General features: G+C 42.9%; 1 protein-coding gene and 1 pseudogene across 2 annotated transcripts in view; both read right to left on the bottom strand.

The window, feature by feature from the left end:
• Positions 1 to 22,101, bottom strand: part of LIFR (LIF receptor subunit alpha) — an 83,800-nt gene that overhangs the window by 9,509 nt on the left and 52,190 nt on the right. For both annotated transcript variants that reach the window (XM_044232520.1, XM_044232519.1), the window contains exons 8-17: positions 21,499 to 21,628; positions 20,890 to 21,059; positions 18,901 to 19,046; positions 17,309 to 17,471; positions 14,517 to 14,587; positions 11,739 to 11,952; positions 8,692 to 8,871; positions 5,859 to 5,960; positions 5,120 to 5,287; positions 1,046 to 1,207 (exon numbers count right to left, since the gene is read on the bottom strand). In XM_044232520.1, the coding sequence (XP_044088455.1) occupies positions 1,046 to 1,207; positions 5,120 to 5,287; positions 5,859 to 5,960; positions 8,692 to 8,871; positions 11,739 to 11,952; positions 14,517 to 14,587; positions 17,309 to 17,471; positions 18,901 to 19,046; positions 20,890 to 21,059; positions 21,499 to 21,628 (1,506 nt within the window). The remainder of the gene's footprint in view (positions 1 to 1,045; positions 1,208 to 5,119; positions 5,288 to 5,858; positions 5,961 to 8,691; positions 8,872 to 11,738; positions 11,953 to 14,516; positions 14,588 to 17,308; positions 17,472 to 18,900; positions 19,047 to 20,889; positions 21,060 to 21,498; positions 21,629 to 22,101) is intronic.
• Positions 13,490 to 13,695, bottom strand: LOC122896854 (annotated as a pseudogene).

The raw sequence follows: 22,101 nt of genomic DNA, 5'->3' as shown, positions 1-22,101 counted from the left end.
GTATTATACTTAAGTTGATAGATTAAAGAAAAAAAATCCTACCTGATCCAGAGATACCAAAAAATTATTAAAATACGACCTTCAAGCATTTTAGTAATTTTTACACTAATACGTAAATTCTTTAGAACAGGGCTGAGTGCCGCTGCGCGTGAGGCTGGATCCTTCTTCCCTGTGGGACTACCGTTCACACTACAGGGACCTTAGCAGCGCCCCTGGGTTTCCACCCACTAGATCCCAATATAGCACCCCACAGCTCTGAGATCCAATCCTGTCACCAGATGCTACCAAGTATCCCCCAGGAGGCAAAATGGCCCCCAGCTGAGAACCATGTCCTCACGGTGCTTTATTTAAAAGTGTGTGACCCCGAACTCCAGAAGATGCCGCCTTCCAACTCAAGCTCTTCGCTGCAGACAGTCAAGCCCATCTTCCCTACTCTCCATCTCAAACTGGTGAGTGCTGGGGTCTACAGTTTTTTAAAGGGTATTTCTTTAGCTCTTCCCTGGGTATGTTAAAAATCACATTTGGTATCAGGCAAAAGGTGTTCAAGTGGGGACACCTGGGAGCTCAGTCAGCTGAGTGTCCAACTCTTGATTCCAACTCAGGTTACGATCTCAGGGACGTGAGATCGAGCCCTGCGTGGGGCTCCCAGCTCAGCGGGGAATCTGCCAGAGAGTCCTTCTCTCCCTCCCCCCCTCCACCTCCCCCTACTTGCACACATGTGTGTGTTCTCTCAAATAGATATAATCTTTAAAAAATATGTTAAAGTGGATCAGCTTTATATAGATTTAACATGAATTTACAACTCCAGATTTGAGATGTATCCTTCATACATTATTTTCTTAAGTATTCTTAGGAAAAGAGCTTCAAATAACTGACAAGAATAAATATGAAGTCATCCTGTCGCCTTTGAACACTGCTGGCTACCCACAATAAACAAGCAACAGTACATGCAATTTTTAAAAAGGGGGTTCCTACATGAACAAAACTTGCTGAAAACTTATGCATTTAGGTACGGAAAGCACCTCATCAGCAGTAATTAACTTACAATTTTCCTTCGTCACCACAAACATGCTCTTCTCTGGGCCCATGCCACCATCTGTGTAGGCTCGCAGGACCAGATGGTAACTTGTTTTACCCTGAAGATCAGCAATTCTCAGTGTCTTCTGGGATAGGTCAGTAATGTTCTTAATCTTTATGTCTGACCGACCTATTTTCAAAGGGAAGATTATTATTATTACTGATCTCTAAACCATTTTTTAAACACCTAGCTACTCATACCTGTTTGACCCACAACTCTGTCTCGAGTAAGTGGTTGCCGGCTGCCCTTGAGGCCAGCGCCTGTGGAGTCAGCCAGACCCGAGTTCAAGTTCTCCCTCTGCCGTTAGCAGCCATGTGGTCCAGACCTGGTATTGAAACTACCCCAACCTTGAGTTTCTCTAATTCATGAAACAACGATCACGACCTATCTCCCAGGGCTGAGAAGCTGTCCTACAGTCTCTAGAATAATCCTGGCATATGGCAGGTAATCAACAGAAGTCCCTTCTCTTCCTCAGAGCAGGAAGGTGTACCTCCACCTGCTGGGGCAGGGTCGCTGTGGCTGGGGCCACCCCACCGAGTGGTGCCAGAGCCCCCTCGCTACCATGCTCGCTCCCGACTGCCCGGGAAGAGGCAGCACACTGAGTTGTCATGTGAGCCGCTAGCCAGGAAGCCCTGAATATTCACAGGATCATTTCAGAAGAAAGATGAAGAACTGCTTCAACTACTGTTTTAAAGTTTTAATCAAAGTAATGGATGACTAATTTGAAAGACTGAACAGGACTAAATGGTAACAACAAAACGCAGCAGTTTTCTGCTCGCACCTTCTCTGCCAAACCACGTCACCTGTTTGGATATTTACTTCTGTATTTTGAAATAAAATCATGCTGGCGGCACTTTAAGACTTGTAGACATTACATATGCATGTCCTACAAAGAAGGTGAAGCTTGGGTGTTCTCAGCACGTGGTCTCCCTCACATCCCACATCATTCACACACACCACAATGTTTGGGAAATTCACCATTTACATTAGTGCAATCGTGTAAGTATGGATTCCTGCTAGACAAATTGCTTGGTCTGCTCATGTTTCCCTTACTTTTCTGTTGTTTTAATGTTTTTTCCTCATTTGCTTAATGTACCAATTCCCAATTCCTCCCACACCCTCCTATGAATATTCAATGCAATTTTCCACATGGCCCAACGCAACAAAATCCCAATGCCATGACTGGCTGCCCTACCCCTGCTTACGCCCCGGCTTCCTACATCCCCCCATCCAAGGCCCCCTTCCCAGTGTATCTGCTCCAGACCCAGGCCTTCCCAGCTCCCGCCATCTTGAACCACCTTGTCCCACTTGCTTTCTCAGGCTGACCCACTGTTCTAGAATGGCTGCCTGAGAAGGGGACATGGGGAAGAAGTATTTGCAGCTCTACAGGTCTTAAGATACCTTCCCTTGGCTCTCACACTGGTTGCCGGTGACAGAGTACAGACTTCAAGGTTGAAAAAAATTTGCACTCAGTATCTTGGAGACACAGCTGTGCTATCTTCCAGCATCTGCTGTGCTGCTGAAATCCAAGGCCACTTTCATTCCCGAGGCTTTGCACCTGAGCCAATCTTTTCTGTTTCTAGGACTTGTATCAGGTGCTTGGGAAATTCACGACAGCCTACCCTGGTGTAGATTTTTTTTCTACCTATCTTACTGTGTACTTACTGAGTGCTTTTATCTGGGAAATGTTCTGCTCTTTGGTCATTTCCTTCTATTGCGCCCCCCTCCGCACCCCCCTCCCCCGACAGATCTCCTATAAAGCATGACAGCACAGGTCTCCTCCGCGTGCTCCAACTTCCTCATCGTTTTACTCCAAGTTTTCTCCTCTGCATTCGTCTAACTTGGGGAAGAATTTCTCTATATCCCATGTAATTTCACTACTATTTAATTCTTTAAAATTTTCTTTGATTATATTTGTAATTTTGATGAGTTCTTACCTATCTTCGGACCATTCTTTTTTAGTAACACCAGGTCCTTTCAATAAATACAGGGAGGGTATCTCAACTATGCAAGGATAGTTTGGGTTTTTGTTTTAAAATTCTGTTTCCCTGGGGCGCCTGGGTGGCTCAGTGGGTTAAGCCGCTGCCTTCGGCTCAGGTCATGATCTCAGGGTCCTGGGATCAAGTCCCGCATCGGGCTCTCTGCTCAGCGGGGAGCCTGCTTCCCCCCCCCCTCTCTCTGCCTGCCTCTCCGTCTACTTGTGATTTCTGTCAAATAAATAAATAAAATCTTTAAAAAAAAAATAAAATAAAATTCTGTTTCCCTACTCTGAATTTGTTTTCTCTAATTTCCTCTGGTTTCTGTTAGAAACCAGAAGAAATGTTAGAATCTTTCTCAACCATCTGGTTATCCCTGGCTGCTGGTCACGGGTAGAGTGAGCCCCTGGAAGGTCACTGTGAATGGGTGGAGCTTACTGGTTGGTGGGCTTCACTTACCACTGGTGGGGAATGACCAGGTCAATTTCTGGCCTTTCACTGGGACAGGCCCCCAATACCAGCACCTTTTGTGTCTTGCCCCAGGAACCATTTCCTTTTCCAAAGAAAGATCCTCTTATCTCGTCCAGGGAAATAGGCCTAGCTGAAGATGTCCTATTATTAGCTTCCTATTAGGGGAAGGAGAACAGAAAAGGTCACACTGTTCACTAGGGTGTCCCTCTCTCTGGAGGTTCTCTGGCTGTTTCTCCAAAGAATAAAGCCCTCATCTTCGGACAGGGGAATGGGTACTCGTGTTAGCTGAATGAGGCTGGTGTACAACTCTGGGGGTTCTCATTGCTCCTTACAGTGAGTCCTCACGGTTCAGCTCCTATCCATCCTAACCACCTGCCTCCAATCCCGACCCAAAGGATGAGTCAAAATTATTTTTCGCCGAAGCCTGAACATCCACCTGGATTTCACCATCCTCCATCCTCCAGGCGATCTGTCCTGCTCCCATCAGCCTGACAATGTCCAAATTTGGTGTACTCTTGCCTGTCTCTGTTTTTTTGGCTTTATGCTTTTTCTTTTCCTCTTCAACTTCAGTGACCAATGCTCCATGTCTAAATGGAAGTCTAGGTGCTAGAATTTTTAACTGGTACAGCGTAAAATTTCTGAACATTTGAGAAAAATTTCACCAGACTCTAGGTATTTGTAGAACTTTTTATGTGGGGTTTTTCTCATTCACAGGCAACTGCGAAGGTTCTGGAAACACAGACCTTAGTGGTGAGGGGGCGGTGCACAGCTAGCACAGCTGCTCTGGGAAGTGCCTTAGCTGATGCCCGGGCAGCACCGCCATGAAGCACTGCTGTTCTCTACTTGTCGGACGGGCATTACAGAATTCAAGTGGTTTTCTTCTGAGGAGAGGTCATTAAGGGAAATGAGAGCTCTCAAACTGAAGAGATGATAGCCTTGCGTTATGTGGCTATGAAGAGGAAACATCTGACTCTCAACAGAAATATAATTTAGGGAGAAGCCAGAAGTCTGCATAAACATTTCTGTATTTATAAATTTGAAAATTCTCTATGGACTCTGGACATCCGCTTACCAACTGTCAAGGACTGACCGAACCTTTAAAGATCTAATGGATGCTCTTGTCCCCAGTCAAGTCAATTAAGCTTGCCAGCTCACCAAGGCCACGACTAACTGTGCGGACGGCTCTCTGTCAGGTAACAGCAGAGGCTCTGGAGCCCTTCTCTGGGTTCCTGAACTTTTCTCCTCCATTATTAGAATTACAGAAAGACTTTTTAAAAAAATTTTAAATAACCTAGGTAGGATGCTATGTTTGTTATGCATGATACAAGATTGCTAAGAGATGATCTCTGTCCCACGGGGCTTATAATCCAAGTCTGCAGAATAATTTAAATGAAAAATGGTACATGTCATTTATCACATACTAAAATCCTCAAAGTCTCATATTTATTCATTTTCCTTTATCTCTGTCAGTTTTGGAAACCAGTATTACTCAGCAGCACTTCTCTCTCTTCCCTTGGTTTTTAATTTATTTTTTTATTTTCTGTGGTTAAAGAGAACTTCTAGGAAATATTCCCGCTGTAGTTAAGTGACTTACCGGATTCCAAACCCCTTATTTTAGATGTGTCTCTCTCTCCTTTTTCAAAGTAAAATAAATATCCTCTTAAAAAGCCTCTGAGCTCTTCCACGGGAATATCTTCCCATTTTACTAGTATCGAATCTGCAGATGTGTCCTCAACAGTGAAATTTGGCGCAACAGTCGGGGCTGTAAAGAGAAAAACGTCTGCAGCTAGAGGAGAGTTGAGGGACACAGAGGAAGACCACAACATCTGATGAGATTTCTATCCTTAAGAATAACTGAATCTGAAATCAGAACTTTATTCTCTACGAAGTCCCACTTTCAGGGATACTAGCCCAAGCACTGCTCCCGTGAAGCTCGTGCACTACTGACTGGAGACACAAGGGGGTTTCTCACAGCACACACCCGGCAGTGGAGGGAGCTGCTCCCTCGGCAAAATCCGGGAGCAGCTATGCAAACAGAACTGTGTTTCCCCTCTGTACACAGTCTGGAAGTTAATGGTTTTATTAAACGTGTTCAAGTGCAAATTAAGTCTCTCTGACATCAAAATTGAGATTTCATTTCTCAATGACAACAGTAAGACTGTGAAATATAAACTTTAACGAAATGAAGATTAATCACAATTTTCAATTTATCATACAAATTATTCTTCCTTCCTTAAACATCTCAATTTGTTTTTAGCATTCAATCTTGCAATCGCTATTTCTAATTTCTCATGTTACCTTGGACTCTAAGAAAACTTACCCATTTAACTTACCCAGTTCTTCTATATATCCAATTATAGAACGGAGTAACTGATATCCTTGATTTCTGCACCCATACAGAAAAAAATTGTATCTTACACCAGGTCGAAACTGATCTACAGGATGGAGACAATTAACTTTCGTTAAGCACATATTACTATGAACATCTATTTTAGAAATATCAAACCTATAATCATTTATTCCAAAATTTCCAAAGCTAATTTTAAATAGCTGTTTTCTTATCATTAAAAAAAATCCATTTTTTCAAAACTGATAAATATTCAGAGTGAGAAATGACTTTAGAAAAATTAAACAAATTCACTTCTGTTGTAACGAACAGTGTAACATACCATGACTTTGAAGGGAGAGAACAGTAAACAGGGCTTTCATTCTGTTTCTTTAAGACCAAGCAATGATGACTTCTCCCCAAATTTGGGCCGTGTCAGTTTATTAGCCAATTCCAGGTTCAGGTCAAGCCTCTGGAAAGCCCTTCCTGCTCTAGCCAGTGTGATCTCTCTCTCTCCCCTTACCCCTGAAAAGCAGATACTAACATTTCCGCTCAACCCTGCTGCTTCAAGTACGCCGGGCCACAGAGTCTGTTTCTCTATACAGCATCACTATTTAGTGCCCTTGAGTTAACGTCACAGAACATGCAAGAGAAGCATCTTAACTTCAAAAAGCCCCCTTTAAAATACCTCCTTGACACAATGCAACATGTGAAATGTTGGGAACAAGAGGCAGACACTGTGGGGGCCGTGGCCTAGAAAGGTGGTAAGAGTGGTGGGGAGACAGATGAACAGGGGTAACCAAGACACCACGTGCTAGACTACAGGGACCTATCACAGGCTGGGGCACCTTTACCGTGCCACTGAATGAGTCTAAGAGTACCATGAAAAGCCACCAAGAGGTGACATCTGAAACAGGGTCTTAAAAGGTAATTAGGAGCTCAGCAGTGGTGGTCTAGGAAGAAAATCCCGCCTGGGGGAAAACGGCAGCATGTGGGGTTGTGCTGTGTTCATGGAGAGCGACTCTTCTGGTGTGGTCAGAGCACCAGTTTGCTGTAACTATGCACCCACGGAACACCAGTGCTTCTGCAAGCTCCAGAGTGAGATGGCCAACCTCTAAGATCGTTCTGTAACGTTTTTCTTTGGTGTCAGCCATGCCTGAGGTTAGTTTAATCTTCACATAAGTTAGTAAACTGTACCTAGTGTTAGGATGATTAGTTTGTCAATATTCTGTAGGGTTCTGCTACCTTAAAAAGAAAAAAGGCCCGAGTGGGGACTATGGCTTTAGTTCTGTGTTTTGAGGTGGTAAAATAGATAGTTGAATGAAGAAATGATTAGATTGAAAAAAGGACAAGAAGGGCCTCCTGTGGCCACGGTGTTGTCCCAGCAGCAGTAAATGAGAGAGACAATTCCTGGCCTCCCGAGGCACTGAACCTTCTGCTTTGAATTTGAATCCTGGTGCTGCCACAAGCTGGTTCTGTCACCTTGGGCGGTCACCTGACTTCTCTGAGCCTTTCTCAACCACTGTGGCCTTTGCTCACCTGCTGTAATCGGGAGCTTCTCCCTCTCACCCTAACAGGTCTCAGCTTCAATTTCTGTCTCTAGATACTCTAAGACGACCCCCTCCACACCACCGAGCCTGCCCCAGTCCACCCTAGTTATTCTCAAAGCCCAGGTGCAGAGGTGGAAGAGGGACGAGAATCCACACAGAGTATATTAGGCTGGTGTAAGGCTTAGGCAGCTCCAGGTGGGGAGGGTGCGCGGGCAGGCGCGGGCAGGTGCGGGAGAGGAGAGTGGGGAGCGCCAGGTACTCTGAGAAGGGAGGCGGGCTCGAAGGAAGGATAAAGGGAACCATCAAGTATTTCAAGTAGAACTGGCAAGTACTCTTAACCAACATGGAGTAATCTAGCGGACAGGACTCATCTTCACCAGTTGATGGTGAAAAAGCAAGCGGGCAGCACCGGCTCCTGGGAGAGAGGATCAGCCTACTCTCCTGGGCTTCCCCTCAACGTGAGAAGAACCAGGACAGGGGGATGACCTCGAGAAGCATCACCACCGAGGCTGCAGGATCCAGAATCCCCAAGGGCAGGGGCACGAAACACTCATAGCTACTCAGAAGGAACAATGGTGGTGGAAAAAGGGCCGTAACGTCCAAGGGCAAGGCTGGCTTCGCCTGCTCCTGTTGATCTCCTCATGGCTGACCTGTAGGCTGGTGTGATCAAAACCAGCATGCCTTACAGGACTAACGGCTTGTCAACAGTCAGGCGCCGGGAACCGTCCCCTCCCGGCCCCACACACCCTGTGCCCCCTGCCACACGGATGCCCCCCATCCTCCATCAGTGGCCTCTGTTCTTGGCTCTGCCCAGTAACCTGCGCTTGGACACATGAAGGCAAAGGTCGAGGGGTGAGACCACACTGCTTACGGCTCCATGGCTTTCTTTCTTCAGGAGCATTCCTCCATGCTGTTTTGGCTTTGACGCCATCTGTGGTGCTACTTAACATTCCACTTTACAGATACACTGTAACTGACTCATTCTCTTATTTGGGTTTTCAAGTTTTGTGATTACAAGGAACACTATGGTGAACCTTCCTAGATGCAATCCTGTGTTGCTCTCTGATTATTTCTTAGAATAAACTCCTAGACAAATAATTACTAAATTAAAAGACAGGAACCCTTTCCCATGCATATTACTACAAAGCACTTTCCAGAAAGGTCAAACCAATTCACACCCATTCCCGTGGTAAGGCGTAAAGGACCACTCATCATACACAGTCACCTCATGTATTGCTCTTTTAGAAATATTTTTAACAACTTTCATGGAGAGGCACGAGTTCATCTTACCAGATTCTATTACAGTTTCGGTGCTGTTTGAAGGGACTTTTTTCCAGTCCATAAGGCAGGGTTCAGACCGAGATGAGTTACACCATTTAATAACATAGTCACAAGTCATATTGGGATCGTAATTCCAAGTGAGGAGAATTCCACTTCCCATTCCGACAGCCTGCTCTACTTTGAGATCATCTTCAACAAGAAAGAAGTACATGTTACTTGTATTAAAAACAGTAATATAGGCGCCTGGGTGGCTCAGTGGGTTAAGCCGCTGACTTCAGCTCAGGTCATGATCTCAGGGTCCTGGGATCGAGTCCCACATCCGGCTCTCTGCTCAGCAGGGATCCTGCTTCCCTCTCTCTCTCTCTGCCTGCCTCTCCATCTACTTGTGATCTCTCTCCGTCAAATAAATAAATAAAATCTTAAAAAAAACAAGCGAACAGTAATATAAGGTATACCTCATAAATATGGGCAAGAGTTAGAAAAACTACTTCACTGGACAGAAATTTTGAAAAGAGTGCTCAAACTACCTAGACCTGTAGCAAAGTTTAGAAGACTTACTCTGCTACTTTTGTTGTAAAAAGCTAATTGCCTGTGCCTTCAGATAGATTCGGAAGCTGGAAAGTCATGAAAGCGTACCTAGGACAGGTGGGGGCGCAGCAGGCCAGGGTGTGAAGGTCAGCCAGGGCAGAGGGGTGGGGGGACGGGGCTGAGGGCATGCAGGCAATTGAGTGGGGGGTGGCAGTGTTTGGTGGGAAGAGGGCAGAGCACACTCCCCTCCTCGCCCACTACGGATGTGAGCTCTGTGAGCAGACGGGGGGTGACTATGCCTGCAACCCCAGCCCTGGGGCTAGACCTCTATAGTGGGAGCACGAGCATCCGTGGTGAACAAGCAGACCGACCAGCCCTTCTCTTCCTCTCAAGCCTCTGGGTGGGCTGAAGGGGCTTGTGGAGACGGGCTGAGGAATGGGGAATTAGCTGACACGCAGAGGGATCAAAGGCCATGGGATGGAATGGTCGCTGTGGGACAGAACGGCCAGCTTGTGCACAGGGAGGGAACCACACACACACACACACGGGACAGAGGGCTGAAGTACAGAGGTTGGAGGGATGGGGGCTGTGCTGAGGTTCTGTCTCCCCATCCTGTCAGATCTCAGTCTACAGATGATGGGGGGCGTGGCTAGGCTGGGGGTGAGGACTGGGCAGGTTAGGCCCAAAGGGAGAGGGTATTTTCCACAGTTAATAGCAGAAAATTATTTTTTTTTACAATTTTATTTGACAGTGATCACAAGTAGGCGGAGAGGCAGGCAGAGAGAGAGGAGGAAGCAGGCTCCCTGCTGAGCAGAAAGCCTGATGTGGGGCTCGATCCCAGGACCCTGGGATCGTGACCTGAGCCAAAGGCAGAGGCTTTAACCCACTGAGCCACCCAGGTGCCCCAACAGCAGAAAATTCTGTAACTGATTTTTATTCAAGGGTTCAGTAAAAAGCCACAGGAAGGGTTTTTGGGAAAAAAAAAAAAAATGGTATTGATAAAGCAATTCCTACCTGACACAAGACAAAAATTTGGCTTAGAATTCAGAAGACCCCGGACATAGGAGTGTTTGGGCTCAATGTGATTAAACTCCCACACTATGAACCTGCTCCGGGGCCACAGGGCCTCCGACTCAGGAAATCCTCAAGGGAGGGTGATTTCTTCTGAGGCTTCCATAACTGTCTAGGAGCTGATGCTACACTACTGTTAGTCCAGAAGTTACTGCCTTCTGAAGGACACATGGAAAAGGCAGGAAAACAATTTGTGAATTAAAAGACAACATAGCTATTGCCTATCATTGTAAAGCAATGAAATGTAGAATCTAAACCAGAAGGCTATCTTCTTAAGGATGTTCACACCTCTCTTCTCCTCTTTTTTTTTCTTTCTGCTGTCACAGCACTGCCTGAGGACCTTTCCCCTCTGGTGTGTGCTGCGATCTGGGCTCTGTGTTCTGGGCTCTGTGTTCCGTGTGTCTGAAAGGTACAGTGCTTCCCCCGGTCCTTTCTTCCCTACGGTCCACTGAACAAAGCCAAGCAGCAGCTAAGTGCAAGGAGTAAGAAACTGCCTCGGTCAAGAGTTGAAAAGATACTTGGAGGAACCTAACTGGACCAGCAACTTGTCTTCCTTCAGGAGTGGCTGGTCACAGACCAGCGCCCCCATATTGGGGCAGGACAGCAAAGGGAGATGGGAGCAGGGAATGACCTGAAGAGAAATGAACTGAGAAAAGAGGCAGAAGTGGCTATGGGTTAAGTATTATGGATTACTGATAATCGTTAACATCTAAAGAAAGGCACTCAGTTAATTTTAAAATTGTTCTAGAGTGACTCTTTAAACTTTACACTGATGATCTAATTTAGATTTAAGGAAGAATTTTTTTTTTTTAAGATTTTATTTGATAGAGTGACGCCAAGAGAGCAAACACAAGCAGGGGGAGTGGGAGAGGGACAAGCAAGCTTCCCGTTGAGCAGAAGCCCGATGCGGGACTCGATTCCAGGACCCTGGGATCACGACCTGAGCACAAGGCAGATGCTCAACGACTGTACCACCTAGGTGCCCCTAAGAAGAATTTATCAGTAAAGGATTCCTATTAATAAAGAAATGTCTTATCAACAAAGCTGCTATCCAAAGTATTTTTTTCCTGCCTGGCAGTTTGTGGAACAGCCCAGCTGATACAGCAACAGCTCCCATGGTCTTGGAAAGATACCTGAAAATGGTCTTACATAAACGTCTAAAACATTTCTTACTAGAGTAAAGTCTACCACCGTAACTCTCCAACGTTATGCCCTAATGTGACTGGGTAACACTAATTATTTTATCCACCAGTACAGAGGTCTGGAGTCACCACGAGTGACTAATGGCTGCTGTCTCTCCAAGAATTCTGCACAGGAACGGGCTAAATCCTCCTTACAGATCAGCAGCAGCAGGAGATATGAGAAGAGAGCTGACCTCGTAAGAGCAGGCAAACACCCTTTAAAATGTTTCGCTGTAATTTCCGGTTCTTATATTCTGCATTACCTTAGGTACTCACCGTTTGGAATTTCCATGCTAGCTATTTTAGAAGGTGGCGATGAGCCAACAGAATTTTTTGCCACCACACTGATGATGTAATCGTTTTTATCAAGTTGTAGTTCTGCCTTGTGTTGAGGATCAGGGATCTCAGAAAGGGACTGTGTCTCCTCATCAAGCAAACAGGATACATTATAGGAAAGTATTTTCCCATTTGCTTCATTAATGGGTAAAGGCTGAGAGAAACAGAAAAATAAATTGTCAAGAAACCTGCAACACTGGCCATGTGGTGAGGCAAGACCGTCCGTCAGGTGTCAACAGACACCATGTCAATCATACAAGGCAACACCAGAATCAAGGAAGCTGCGAATGGTGTCAAACACAGATTCAGAAGGCACCGCGGCCAGGACAGGTCAGGGGAGTGATGCGGGGGAAAAAATTATACTTACTGTAAGCAGTTTAAGAGCACAGAGCAATTTAAAAATTAAGTTAATACAAACCAGTTTTTAGCCTCACATTTTTCAGAATTAAACAAGAAAGTAACAAGAATGACTGCTCTACCAAACGAAACGTAAAATATTACGACACTGGGCCACCTGCCGGGGTCAACCAATGGGGCATGTGACTCTTGATCTCAGAGTCATGAGTTTGAGCCCCACACTGGTAGAGAATACTTAAATAAATAAAACTTTAAAAAAACAGCATCACAGTTTTTAAAAAATATTTATTATTTTCTCAAAATAGTACATGCCCATTACCAGAAAATTTGGAAATGATACAAAAGTTAAAAAAAAAAAAACCTGTAAAATGTTCTCATATTCCCATCTCTTTAACACTCTTACATTTTTGCATTTTCTTCAAGTTGTTTTTCTAAGATGTAGATATTTCTAATTAAAATTGTTTTAATCATGATTTTATCTTTTTTTCACCTTTTTATAATATAGCTGTCTATAATATATACAACTGAATGGCTTTATATTTTATGTAGTATTTTTACCAGTTATTTGAATAATATAAGGAATATTCAAGTTGTTTCTAACTTATTACTAAAATTATACTTTGGTGTACCTTTTCGTACCACCAATTTCTTTCATAGTTAGGATTAATTCTTTAATGTGGATCTCCAAAGTAGATAGACTTATCAAACTGCTTTTCCAGACTATTCCTCCAATTTATACGACAACGAACAGGACACTCTGATCCAGAATGACCTCGATATTAATACTCCGCTGAAAACACTGCTCTGAATAGGGACTCTCTGATGGTCTGCCCTATTGGGCCCTTTATTAGTCTAAGGCTCATGGGCCTTCTTTGACGCTACTGATGGCTCTCTCCTTCACAGAACTCCACCCTGGGTTTCTGCTTTACCAGTTTCTGGTCTTCCTGTCCTCTAACCTTCCCACTCTCCTCTGCGGGCTCCTCAATACGCTATCACCTACGGGTCCCTCCTTGGCCTCTTTCCACCCCGCATGTTCTCCCTGAGTGATCCCACTTACATGCTACTCAAAGCTATGTCTTTAGCTCTGACTACCCTCCTCAACTCCAGAGACTCACATTAAACCACTACCTAAAAGACTCTACTTTGATACCCCAGTGGCACCTATTTTTAGAATGTGTTTTTAAAAAGTCAACCCCAACCAACTTAATTTTCCACCCAAATACACTCCTCTTTGGCAAATGGCAGAACCATTAACCTAGTCTCTGAAGTTACAATCACTTCAGTATTTTTAACTGTTGGTTAGGCATTCATCTAGTTTGAAGCACGTCCCAGACATTCTCTACACTGAAGTAATGGTCCTGCAACACCAGGCCAATGAGTGGAGTGGGTACAGCAGGCTCCTGTTCCATCTCCTAATTCCAAAGACCTATGTGATGTATTGTCTTTGGCTAGAGGACGCATCAGCTATTACACTATGAAGAACAGATCTTGATCTGTTGATCAACAGAACTTGATCTTAGCCGAAAGGCTGAGAAGAAACCCACTGAGGTGGTGTGGAACTGTAACTACGTCGTCATGAAATCTGACAGACAACTGTTGAGTAGCAGTGGATTTTCTAATCAAGGGTCAGAGGGGTACGCGGTCACACGCAGACAATCACAAAGCAACAGGACTTACAGTGAATCTGCACACAGACTTTCCTCAAAGCTGGGCTGACCTCAAATTTTCTTAAAAATAATGTTTTACTTTCAGTAACAAAATTCACTCTTGAAAGGAATCCAATTATGGCTGCTCTTATAACATCTGACTCGAAAACAACTGTTTGTTTTTGACGTTTGCAAATCAGGTAAAGAATATAATGCTACAAAAATGTCTGCCCCAGTAGAGGAACACCAGTGAAAACACAATATAATTTATAGCGTATCTAAAAATTTTACAAAACCATGAAAGCCTTTTTAAGTGGCATACAGTAATACAATTAAGGGAAAACAAATTACATATGAGATATGTAAGAAGTTTCCTATTCAGTGAAGAAAAAAATGTCAACAGGACTGAGATTCTAACTTGTAGCTTCTGGCTGTGTTTCTGACTCAGGTGAGAGGGAGGGAATTCATGAAATCCTCAGGTCCTTTGCAGGCCTCATGAAATCAAACTAATGAACGCCGCGATCTGTCAGAGAAGATCCCCGCCAAACTGACCGTGGTGCATACAGGGTGATGGGCACTGTGGGGGCCGGCAGCAGGACTGCGAACAGCCAGTCTTGGAAACCGGGGCTCCTCGATCACCCAAGTACCACACATAAGCTAAGTAACTCAGCACAGTAGCGCTGTTTAAATTCTCAGGTGAAAATCAGGTATTTACCTTCCAGTAGATTATCAAATTTTTTCCATCGGAACTCCACTCTCTCCATGTATCTGGTCCCTTTGAAGGAACTAGAAAAGAGATTTAAAAGTTAGCAGCTGAAGGCGTGGACTACATGCCAGTTGGTAACAGCAGTAATTGAAACAGTGGCACTTGCGGATTTTTTTCTAGGTTTTTGGAATTCTCCATAAAAACGTGAAGCAGCCCAATGGCTTCCCCTCAGAAATGAAACAAGGGAAAAGCTGAGTGCTCAAGGCCTGAAAAACAGGAGGCCCCTTACAAAGGATTAAAATCACCCCTCAGGCCCTGAGGGATGTGACTCCGTCTCACATCCTCCTACCTCCCCTCACTCAAGTGGTGAGGACTCGCCTGAGCACAGGCTTCTTGGTGCTCCTCAAATGAGCTGAGGACACCTGCCTCAGGCTTCCAGCGCTTTCTTTGACCCCTCCCCCCATGCACAGAAACTCTCCTCCCCTGATCACCTCACCTCCTCCGTATCTCAGCTCCGGTGTTCCTCTCCTAGTTGAAGTCTTTTCTAGCTACCCTATTTAAAAAACTGCAACCCTTCCTCCCCTATCACCTTCTTTCCTTAGTCCCCTTTCTAGGCTTTATTTTTCTCTGTGGCACTACCCAACATACTGTTTTTTAAAAATTGATTTCTAATCCTCTATCCTAATAAACTCCATGGGCAGAGACTGTTTTATTCAGTGCTATATCCTTGGTGACTACACCAGTTCCTGACACACTGTGGGTGCTTTTTTTTTTTTTTTTAAAGATTTATTTATTTGAGAGAGAGCAAGCCAGGATGCATGTGAATGGGGTGGGGGGAAGAGAATCCTGAAGCAGACTCCCTGCTGAGTGCAGAGCCCGACATGGGGCTCAACCCATGACCCATGAGATCATGACCTGAGCTAAAACCAACAGTCAGCCCCTCGACCGACTGAGCCACCCAGGTGCCCCTCAGGAAGTATGTTTAGTGAATTTGTGCTATCATCTCCGTGAGGTATACATAAAATGGTTTCTTGTGGCAACAACAGTTCATCAACTGAATGCCAAAGGTCGTGTAGTAGCCAGTTTCCAAATGATGAGTGATACTGGTCACAGCTGCTGGTATGCCCAGCTGGGTGTGGTCCTCTCCCACACTGTCACAGCACTGGCCTGGGTGACCAACACAGTACGACAGATATGATGGTAGCTCCCTTCTAAGCCCAGGTCATAAGAGGCATTATGGAGGCCGCCATGTTCTCCCTCTACTCACTAAGTCTAGGAGCAGCTAGCTGCCATGTTATGAGGATACTTGGCAGCACCACGGAGAGACCTACATGGCGAGCAATAGCCTCGGCACAAGCCATCCTGAAAGCTGATTCTCTAGCCCTGGGCAAGCCTGCAGCCCCCATCTCTGTCTACGCTGTGCCTCACGAGATTGTAAGCCAGAGCTACTCAGCTAAGCTGCTTCTCAGTTTCTGACCTATACTCATTGTGAGAGAATATATGTTCATTGTTTCAAGTCACTGAATTTTAGGGTAATTCGTCAGGTAGCAATGGGTAACTAAATACACTCCCCTTTCTGGCCTTGTACACGGCGTTCAGTTTTGATGATCCAGGGAGTTTTTTTTACATTTATCACAAAGCTTCTCTCATCTCTCTAACCTTCCTTCATGTGGAGAGGCAAAAATCTGGATTAACATCAATCATTTTTTGTCTTACTGTGCATTAATTTTTTGGAAGAAGTTTTTGTTAAAAGATTCATTTATCTGAATGAGAGAGAGAGAGAAACACACACATAAGCTGGGGGAGGGGCAAAAGGAGGAAGAGAGAGAAAATCCTCAAGCAGACTCCCTGCTGAATGTGAAGCCTGATGTGGGGCTTGATCCCAGGACCCCAAGATCATGACCTGAGCTGAAATCAAGAGTCAGATGTTTAAACAACTAAGCCACCCAAGCGCCCCTGGAAGAAGTTTTATATTCCCTATATTATCTAGTGCAAATAAAGCATTTGCTATCTTTTGTTGAGTGACTCCTAAAAAGTATACCTATTCCTACGTTTTTTGTTTTTGACTTTTAAAGCTGACATCTGACTATTCAAGGGTAGAATCTTGTTTCATCTTTGGAAATTACCATACTCAGAACACCAGTTACCTAATTTTGTACTTATTTTGGCCTCTGTGTACTACAGAAAATGAAGTTCAAGACCTCTGGCCCCATCCATTTCTCAGGCCAAGGTCACAAATAAAAATTCCAACAAATTCTCTTTGTTAATATCTAAACAGATTATTAAAATTATAGGGAAGGAGGACAGAGTGTCAGAAAAATCACCCATAATCTTACCACAGTCTCGAGTCTACTTCCTCTATATCATCTTAGAACAGCTGCAAACATCCTGCAGACAGGCCTAGTCTTTCCACACAGCACAGCCAGCAGCTGTCCGTATTATCACAAACCTTAGAGCCACCACTTAAGATGTCTGGATGATATTTTACTAGCAGATATTATTACACAATTATGCAATTCAAGCGTTATCCTTTTACTCACTTTAGTGACATTTTCTTTAAAAGTAAGTTGTCTGAAAAACAATCTGAGGGGTTTGAAGTGGCGGGGGGGTGGGAGGTTGGGGTACCAGGTGGTGGGTATTATAGAGGGCACAGCTTGCATGGAGCACTGGGTGTGGTGAAAAAATAATGAATACTGTTTTTCTGAAAATAAATAAATAAATAATAATTTAAAAAAAAAAAGTAAGTTGTAAAATTCAAGACCCACATTAATAATCAGCTATAAATCATTTAGTGAACTTACTGGCTTCTGTGGTTAAGTATTTTTTTTCATTGCTCCATTTGCTCCATTTCCAGAAAGTTTCAGAAGAACAGCGAATCCGGAAAGTATATATGGTATACGGATTTAACTTGTCCACAGCTACAAGATAACTTGAATTTTCTACTCCTTTGATTGTGACATTCCGCTATTAAAGCAAATCAGTAAGTATATGTATGTACATGTAACATCATGTAAGAATTCTCATATATATACACACACATACACATTTTAATAAGAAAGCCCACCCGAATTTTTATCATAGACTAAATGTCCATAGGAGTTTACCTTTATAAAACTAAAGACAGTTCATCCACCAAAATATTTTAATTTTTACACAAATACAAAAACCATGAAATTATGCTCTATAGTAACAATAAACAGTATTTATGTGTCATTTTAATTCAAATATGATCTAAGTAATAATGGTAAGATAAATTATGCAGAGAGGGTGATATATTCTTGCCCACTGGTCAATGGCTAATACAACAGGCCTCAGTACACTTTAGTAATCTAAGATGACCTTGAGGATTAAATATGTAAGCTGTATTTGGAAGCTTCTTTGAGGCAGGCATCATTTTATGCATTTTTTAATAGGGTACTCAGAACCTCTAGTATGGTGCTAAACATGTAGAATATATTCTTCAACAAACTCTTATTTAAATTATATAAAACTAAAGTGAAACAATTTAAACAAATCTGAGGATCCGCATGTCTCAGGAAATTCTCTGAGCTCCCAATTACGAATTACAAAGCAGTCTTTTTTTGGGTTATATTCTGCCATTTGACTGATTTTCTAGCAATTATCAGTAAATTTCCAAATGAGTATTTTCATTCAGTTATCTTTCATTTTGGACTTAGCACAAATTACAAGATGGTGCAGTACAAAAGTCAAGTTAAGTATCTGCAATGTATTTAAAAGTCATGTTCTGGGGCGCCTGGGTGGCTCAGTGGGTTAAGCTGCTGCCTTCGGCTCAGGTCATGATCTCAGGGTCCTGGGATCGAGTCCCGCATCGGGCTCTCTGCTCAGCAGGGAGCCTGCTTCCTCCTCTCTCTCTGCCTGCCTCTCTGCCTATTTGTGATCTCTGTCTGTCAAATAAATAAATAAAATCTTTAAAAAAAAAAAAAAAAAAAAAAAAAAAAAAGTCATGTTCTGACTTGTAACAACCACCTTCTGACTTAGAACTTGTTCCTACTGCTGCACTTAGCAATTTAAAAAATCACATCTCCTCTCTGGTGCTTATCAGCCCATGAACTGATGTGAAAGGTTATAGCAACAACTATCCATTCATTTACAAATCTGCTGAGAACCAGCCATGTGCCAGGGACTATACTAGACCTGGAAACATTCTGCGGAGTCAAAGTCAAACTCATGTTCTATGACACCCAGTATTACAACTGTTTCAAGTGCTACATATAACGCTGTCATTACACTGATCTATATAGTATCTTACTTCTTACTAAATCTCTATAATAATCCACGTGAGAGCTTCTGCATATCAATTCCCTTAATTCATTCTGAAAACTATTTTAGCCAAAGTAACATCAAAGGAAGTTTATAGAAAAATCTTACTCACCAATTCTTGGATTGAGTTAGTTTTGTTAATTTCAATTTGACATAAAAGTTTAATCTTTCCAAAGTTGCCTGGTAAATGCCAGGAAAGTGTAACAGCTGTTGAATTAATATCCTTCACTTTGATTGAAGTAGGAATACGAGGGCAGACTGTAAGTATAATTTGTAAAGATTACTTAAAAAGTTGCTTTCTAGTAGGACAAATGACAATTAAAAATAAAACAAAACAAAACAAAAAACCACTAAGAAACGAGAGAGGAATCATTGGTACCGATCAACAATATTCCACTCAACCCGTGGCATACACAAACCTCACTTTTACTGCTGGAATCTTGCCAACTGTGTTTCCGGACCAACCACACTCACGATTCCTAGACTGGCAACAGGAATACTAAAAGGTAGGAAGATCATAATCTCTACCTTTAAGGAATGCCAAATTCATTTGGAGAGTGACCAAAAGAGAGAGAGAGAGAGAGAGACAATGAACAAGAGTATATACGCTAAGTTGGAAATGCGTAGTACACCTACTAGTGGCCACAGGCACTGAGATGCAAGTGTGGTCGGGAAAGTCAGAGAGAGAAGATGGGACTTAAGGTGAGCTCTGAAGGAAGAATCTGACTAAAATTGGCAGAACAGATGCAGAAGAGCACTTCCGATTGGGGTCTTGACAAGAACAACGGGACGACAGTGAGACAAACCGCACACGATGCTGGTGACGGCACAGAGGCCACCGTGAGTGGGCAAGGAGTCCTGTGACAGTAATACGGAAAGGCAGGGGGCAAATACACATGAACACTAGCCCTCAAATGTACCAAATGTAGCTCTTCTGAGCTTAGGGGAAACCAAGAAAGAACTAAAGTGAGAGAAGGAACAGCTGACAGAAATTACTTACATTTACGAATAGGGCAACAAGCTCAGCTACTGGGCACTTGCCAGTCTCTATCATAATACATTTGGTTTGAGCCCTTCTCCACTGACTGGGAGTCTGTGAGGGAGGCCACGCCTCCACTACGGCACTGATGCAGTGGGATGCCCACAGGAATGAATGCTAAGACGACGGACCGTATTTTATTTCTATCTTGAGCTAGGTATTAATAGGGCTAGTAAAAATTCCAGAATCATCAGCAATAAAAAGGAACCACTCACTCACTGATGTACACAGCACCTTGGATGAAGCTCAAGGACATTACCCTTAGTAAAAAAATGCCAATCTCCAAAGGTTAAGTACTTATGATTCCATTTATACAACATTTCAAAATGACAAAACACAGAGATGAGGAACAGAGGAGATGTTGCCTGGGGACAGGGCTGCAGGAGCATGGTGTGTGTGTGTGTGTGTGTGTGTGTCTGGAAATGGGGAGCGGGGAGGTGTGGGGAGGTTTGCCAGTGGGGCAGGAAGAGGGAGTGTCTCTGTGGAGACAGAACAGCTGTGTATCTTGACTATGCTGGTGGTTCCATGAATCTCTAGACAGATTCAACTGCACAGAAACACGTCCATGCACACACAACTCTCAATGCACACAGAAGCTCATCTGTGATGAGCTTATCAAGGTCAGCAGTCCAGTTCACCGGTCTGGTTTACAGTATTGTACCCATGTCGAATGCTCACTTGAAAACTGTACTATAGTTAGTAAGACATCACAAATGGGGAAAGCTGGGGGAGATGTCACAGGGCTTTATTATTTTTGCAACCACTCATGAGTCTATAGTTATTTTAAAATAAAAATCTTTTAAGAACTGGACACAAAATTTTTCAACAATCAAAAACTATTAAAGCCACTTAGAGTTTCTATGTAAATGAGCAATTCAAATTTGTATCTGAAATCAACAAAATGGTGAAACTTGAAATTATACATTTTAAGGATTTAAAATAAAAACTTATTTATAATTCTAAAGAAAATTATAAAAAGTAAGCCCTAAAAGAACTTTAATTTCGAAACATTTTATCCCTTCTAAAATTGTTTTTAAGATACTGGTTTATACAGCAGCTTACCTTTTTCAGTTATGTTAACTAAAATAGTTGATTCAGATCGACCCAGAGGATTACGAGCATTCAAAGTAAAATTATATATTTCTTGATTTGGACGCATTTGAAAGAATAACTGATAGCTTTCATTTGTTGGCGCTTCAACTCTTTTAAATCTAACATATTTCCCTGAGAAACTGAATTAAGAGAACAAGAAGAAATATTAAAATCACTTCAAAATGGCAAGAGAGATAAATACTTCAGGAAAAAATAAATGGGTAAATTTCTATTAATTACTCTTTTTTAAAAGTTTGTATTTCTAATTCCAGATGCACTCCATACTTGTTTAGGAAAATGTGTCTGATTCAAAAAATAGACGAAAATCACCAGCCAGAAGCCTACTACCTAAAACAGTCTCTGTTCATATTTGAGGGTTCTTCTAGGATTTTTTAAAAAGGCACATGAATCTAGTCTGTGTGCATGTCATTTGTAGTATTAATGGTATATCCAATTTTATACAGCGTACTGAGGTTTTATCTTACTCATAACAGAAATGAGATACTGCATTTCCCTGTGTCATTTAATACCCTCCAGGGTACTCCCTGCCATCTGACATCTTTCCCTGGTGAGTTTTACCTTTCAAATAAAGTGTAACTTGTATTGCGTGGGCCCACCAATGCGGTTGGTCTTCCTGGATTCCAAGTACAGACAATCTCTTTTAAATCAGCGGTCTCACAATTCAGTTTTTGAGGAGTATCAGGTGGATCTAATAGGAAAAAAATGTAGTTACTTAGTGGTTACATACATTTTCCCTGAAAACATGTTTCATAAATGTTAATTACATTTTGTACAATTTCCTTTGGAAATGAAATAATGTATTTACATTTGACCTTCTGAACAATGCAGCACTGCCATGCTTTCTGTAGCATGTTTTTCTGGAGTCCATATTATGTCAGAAATGATGGACTAAAATGTACTCCTTAATGACAACTAGCTCATTTGGAAACGCCCCAAGAGCAACCTGAACACATTCTTTCCCCCTCAAATCCCACCAAATCTCTCAAAAGAAGCTGTAGCCAACAAATCAAAAAAATCTACAGGGTGAAAAGTATTATTATCTATCATGTCTATACCGTGATTTGAAAAGAAGTACCAATTCAAATCACAGGTCAGCACAAGCCATATTCCAAGTTTCAGAGTTCTCAAATGAGTTACAATGACTATTATCTGCACAGCATC

Source organism: Neovison vison, chromosome 1 (assembly GCF_020171115.1).
Source record: "Neovison vison isolate M4711 chromosome 1, ASM_NN_V1, whole genome shotgun sequence".
Taxonomy (NCBI): Eukaryota; Metazoa; Chordata; class Mammalia; order Carnivora; family Mustelidae; genus Neogale; species Neogale vison.
This window is presented reverse-complemented; position numbering and strand designations above follow the sequence as displayed.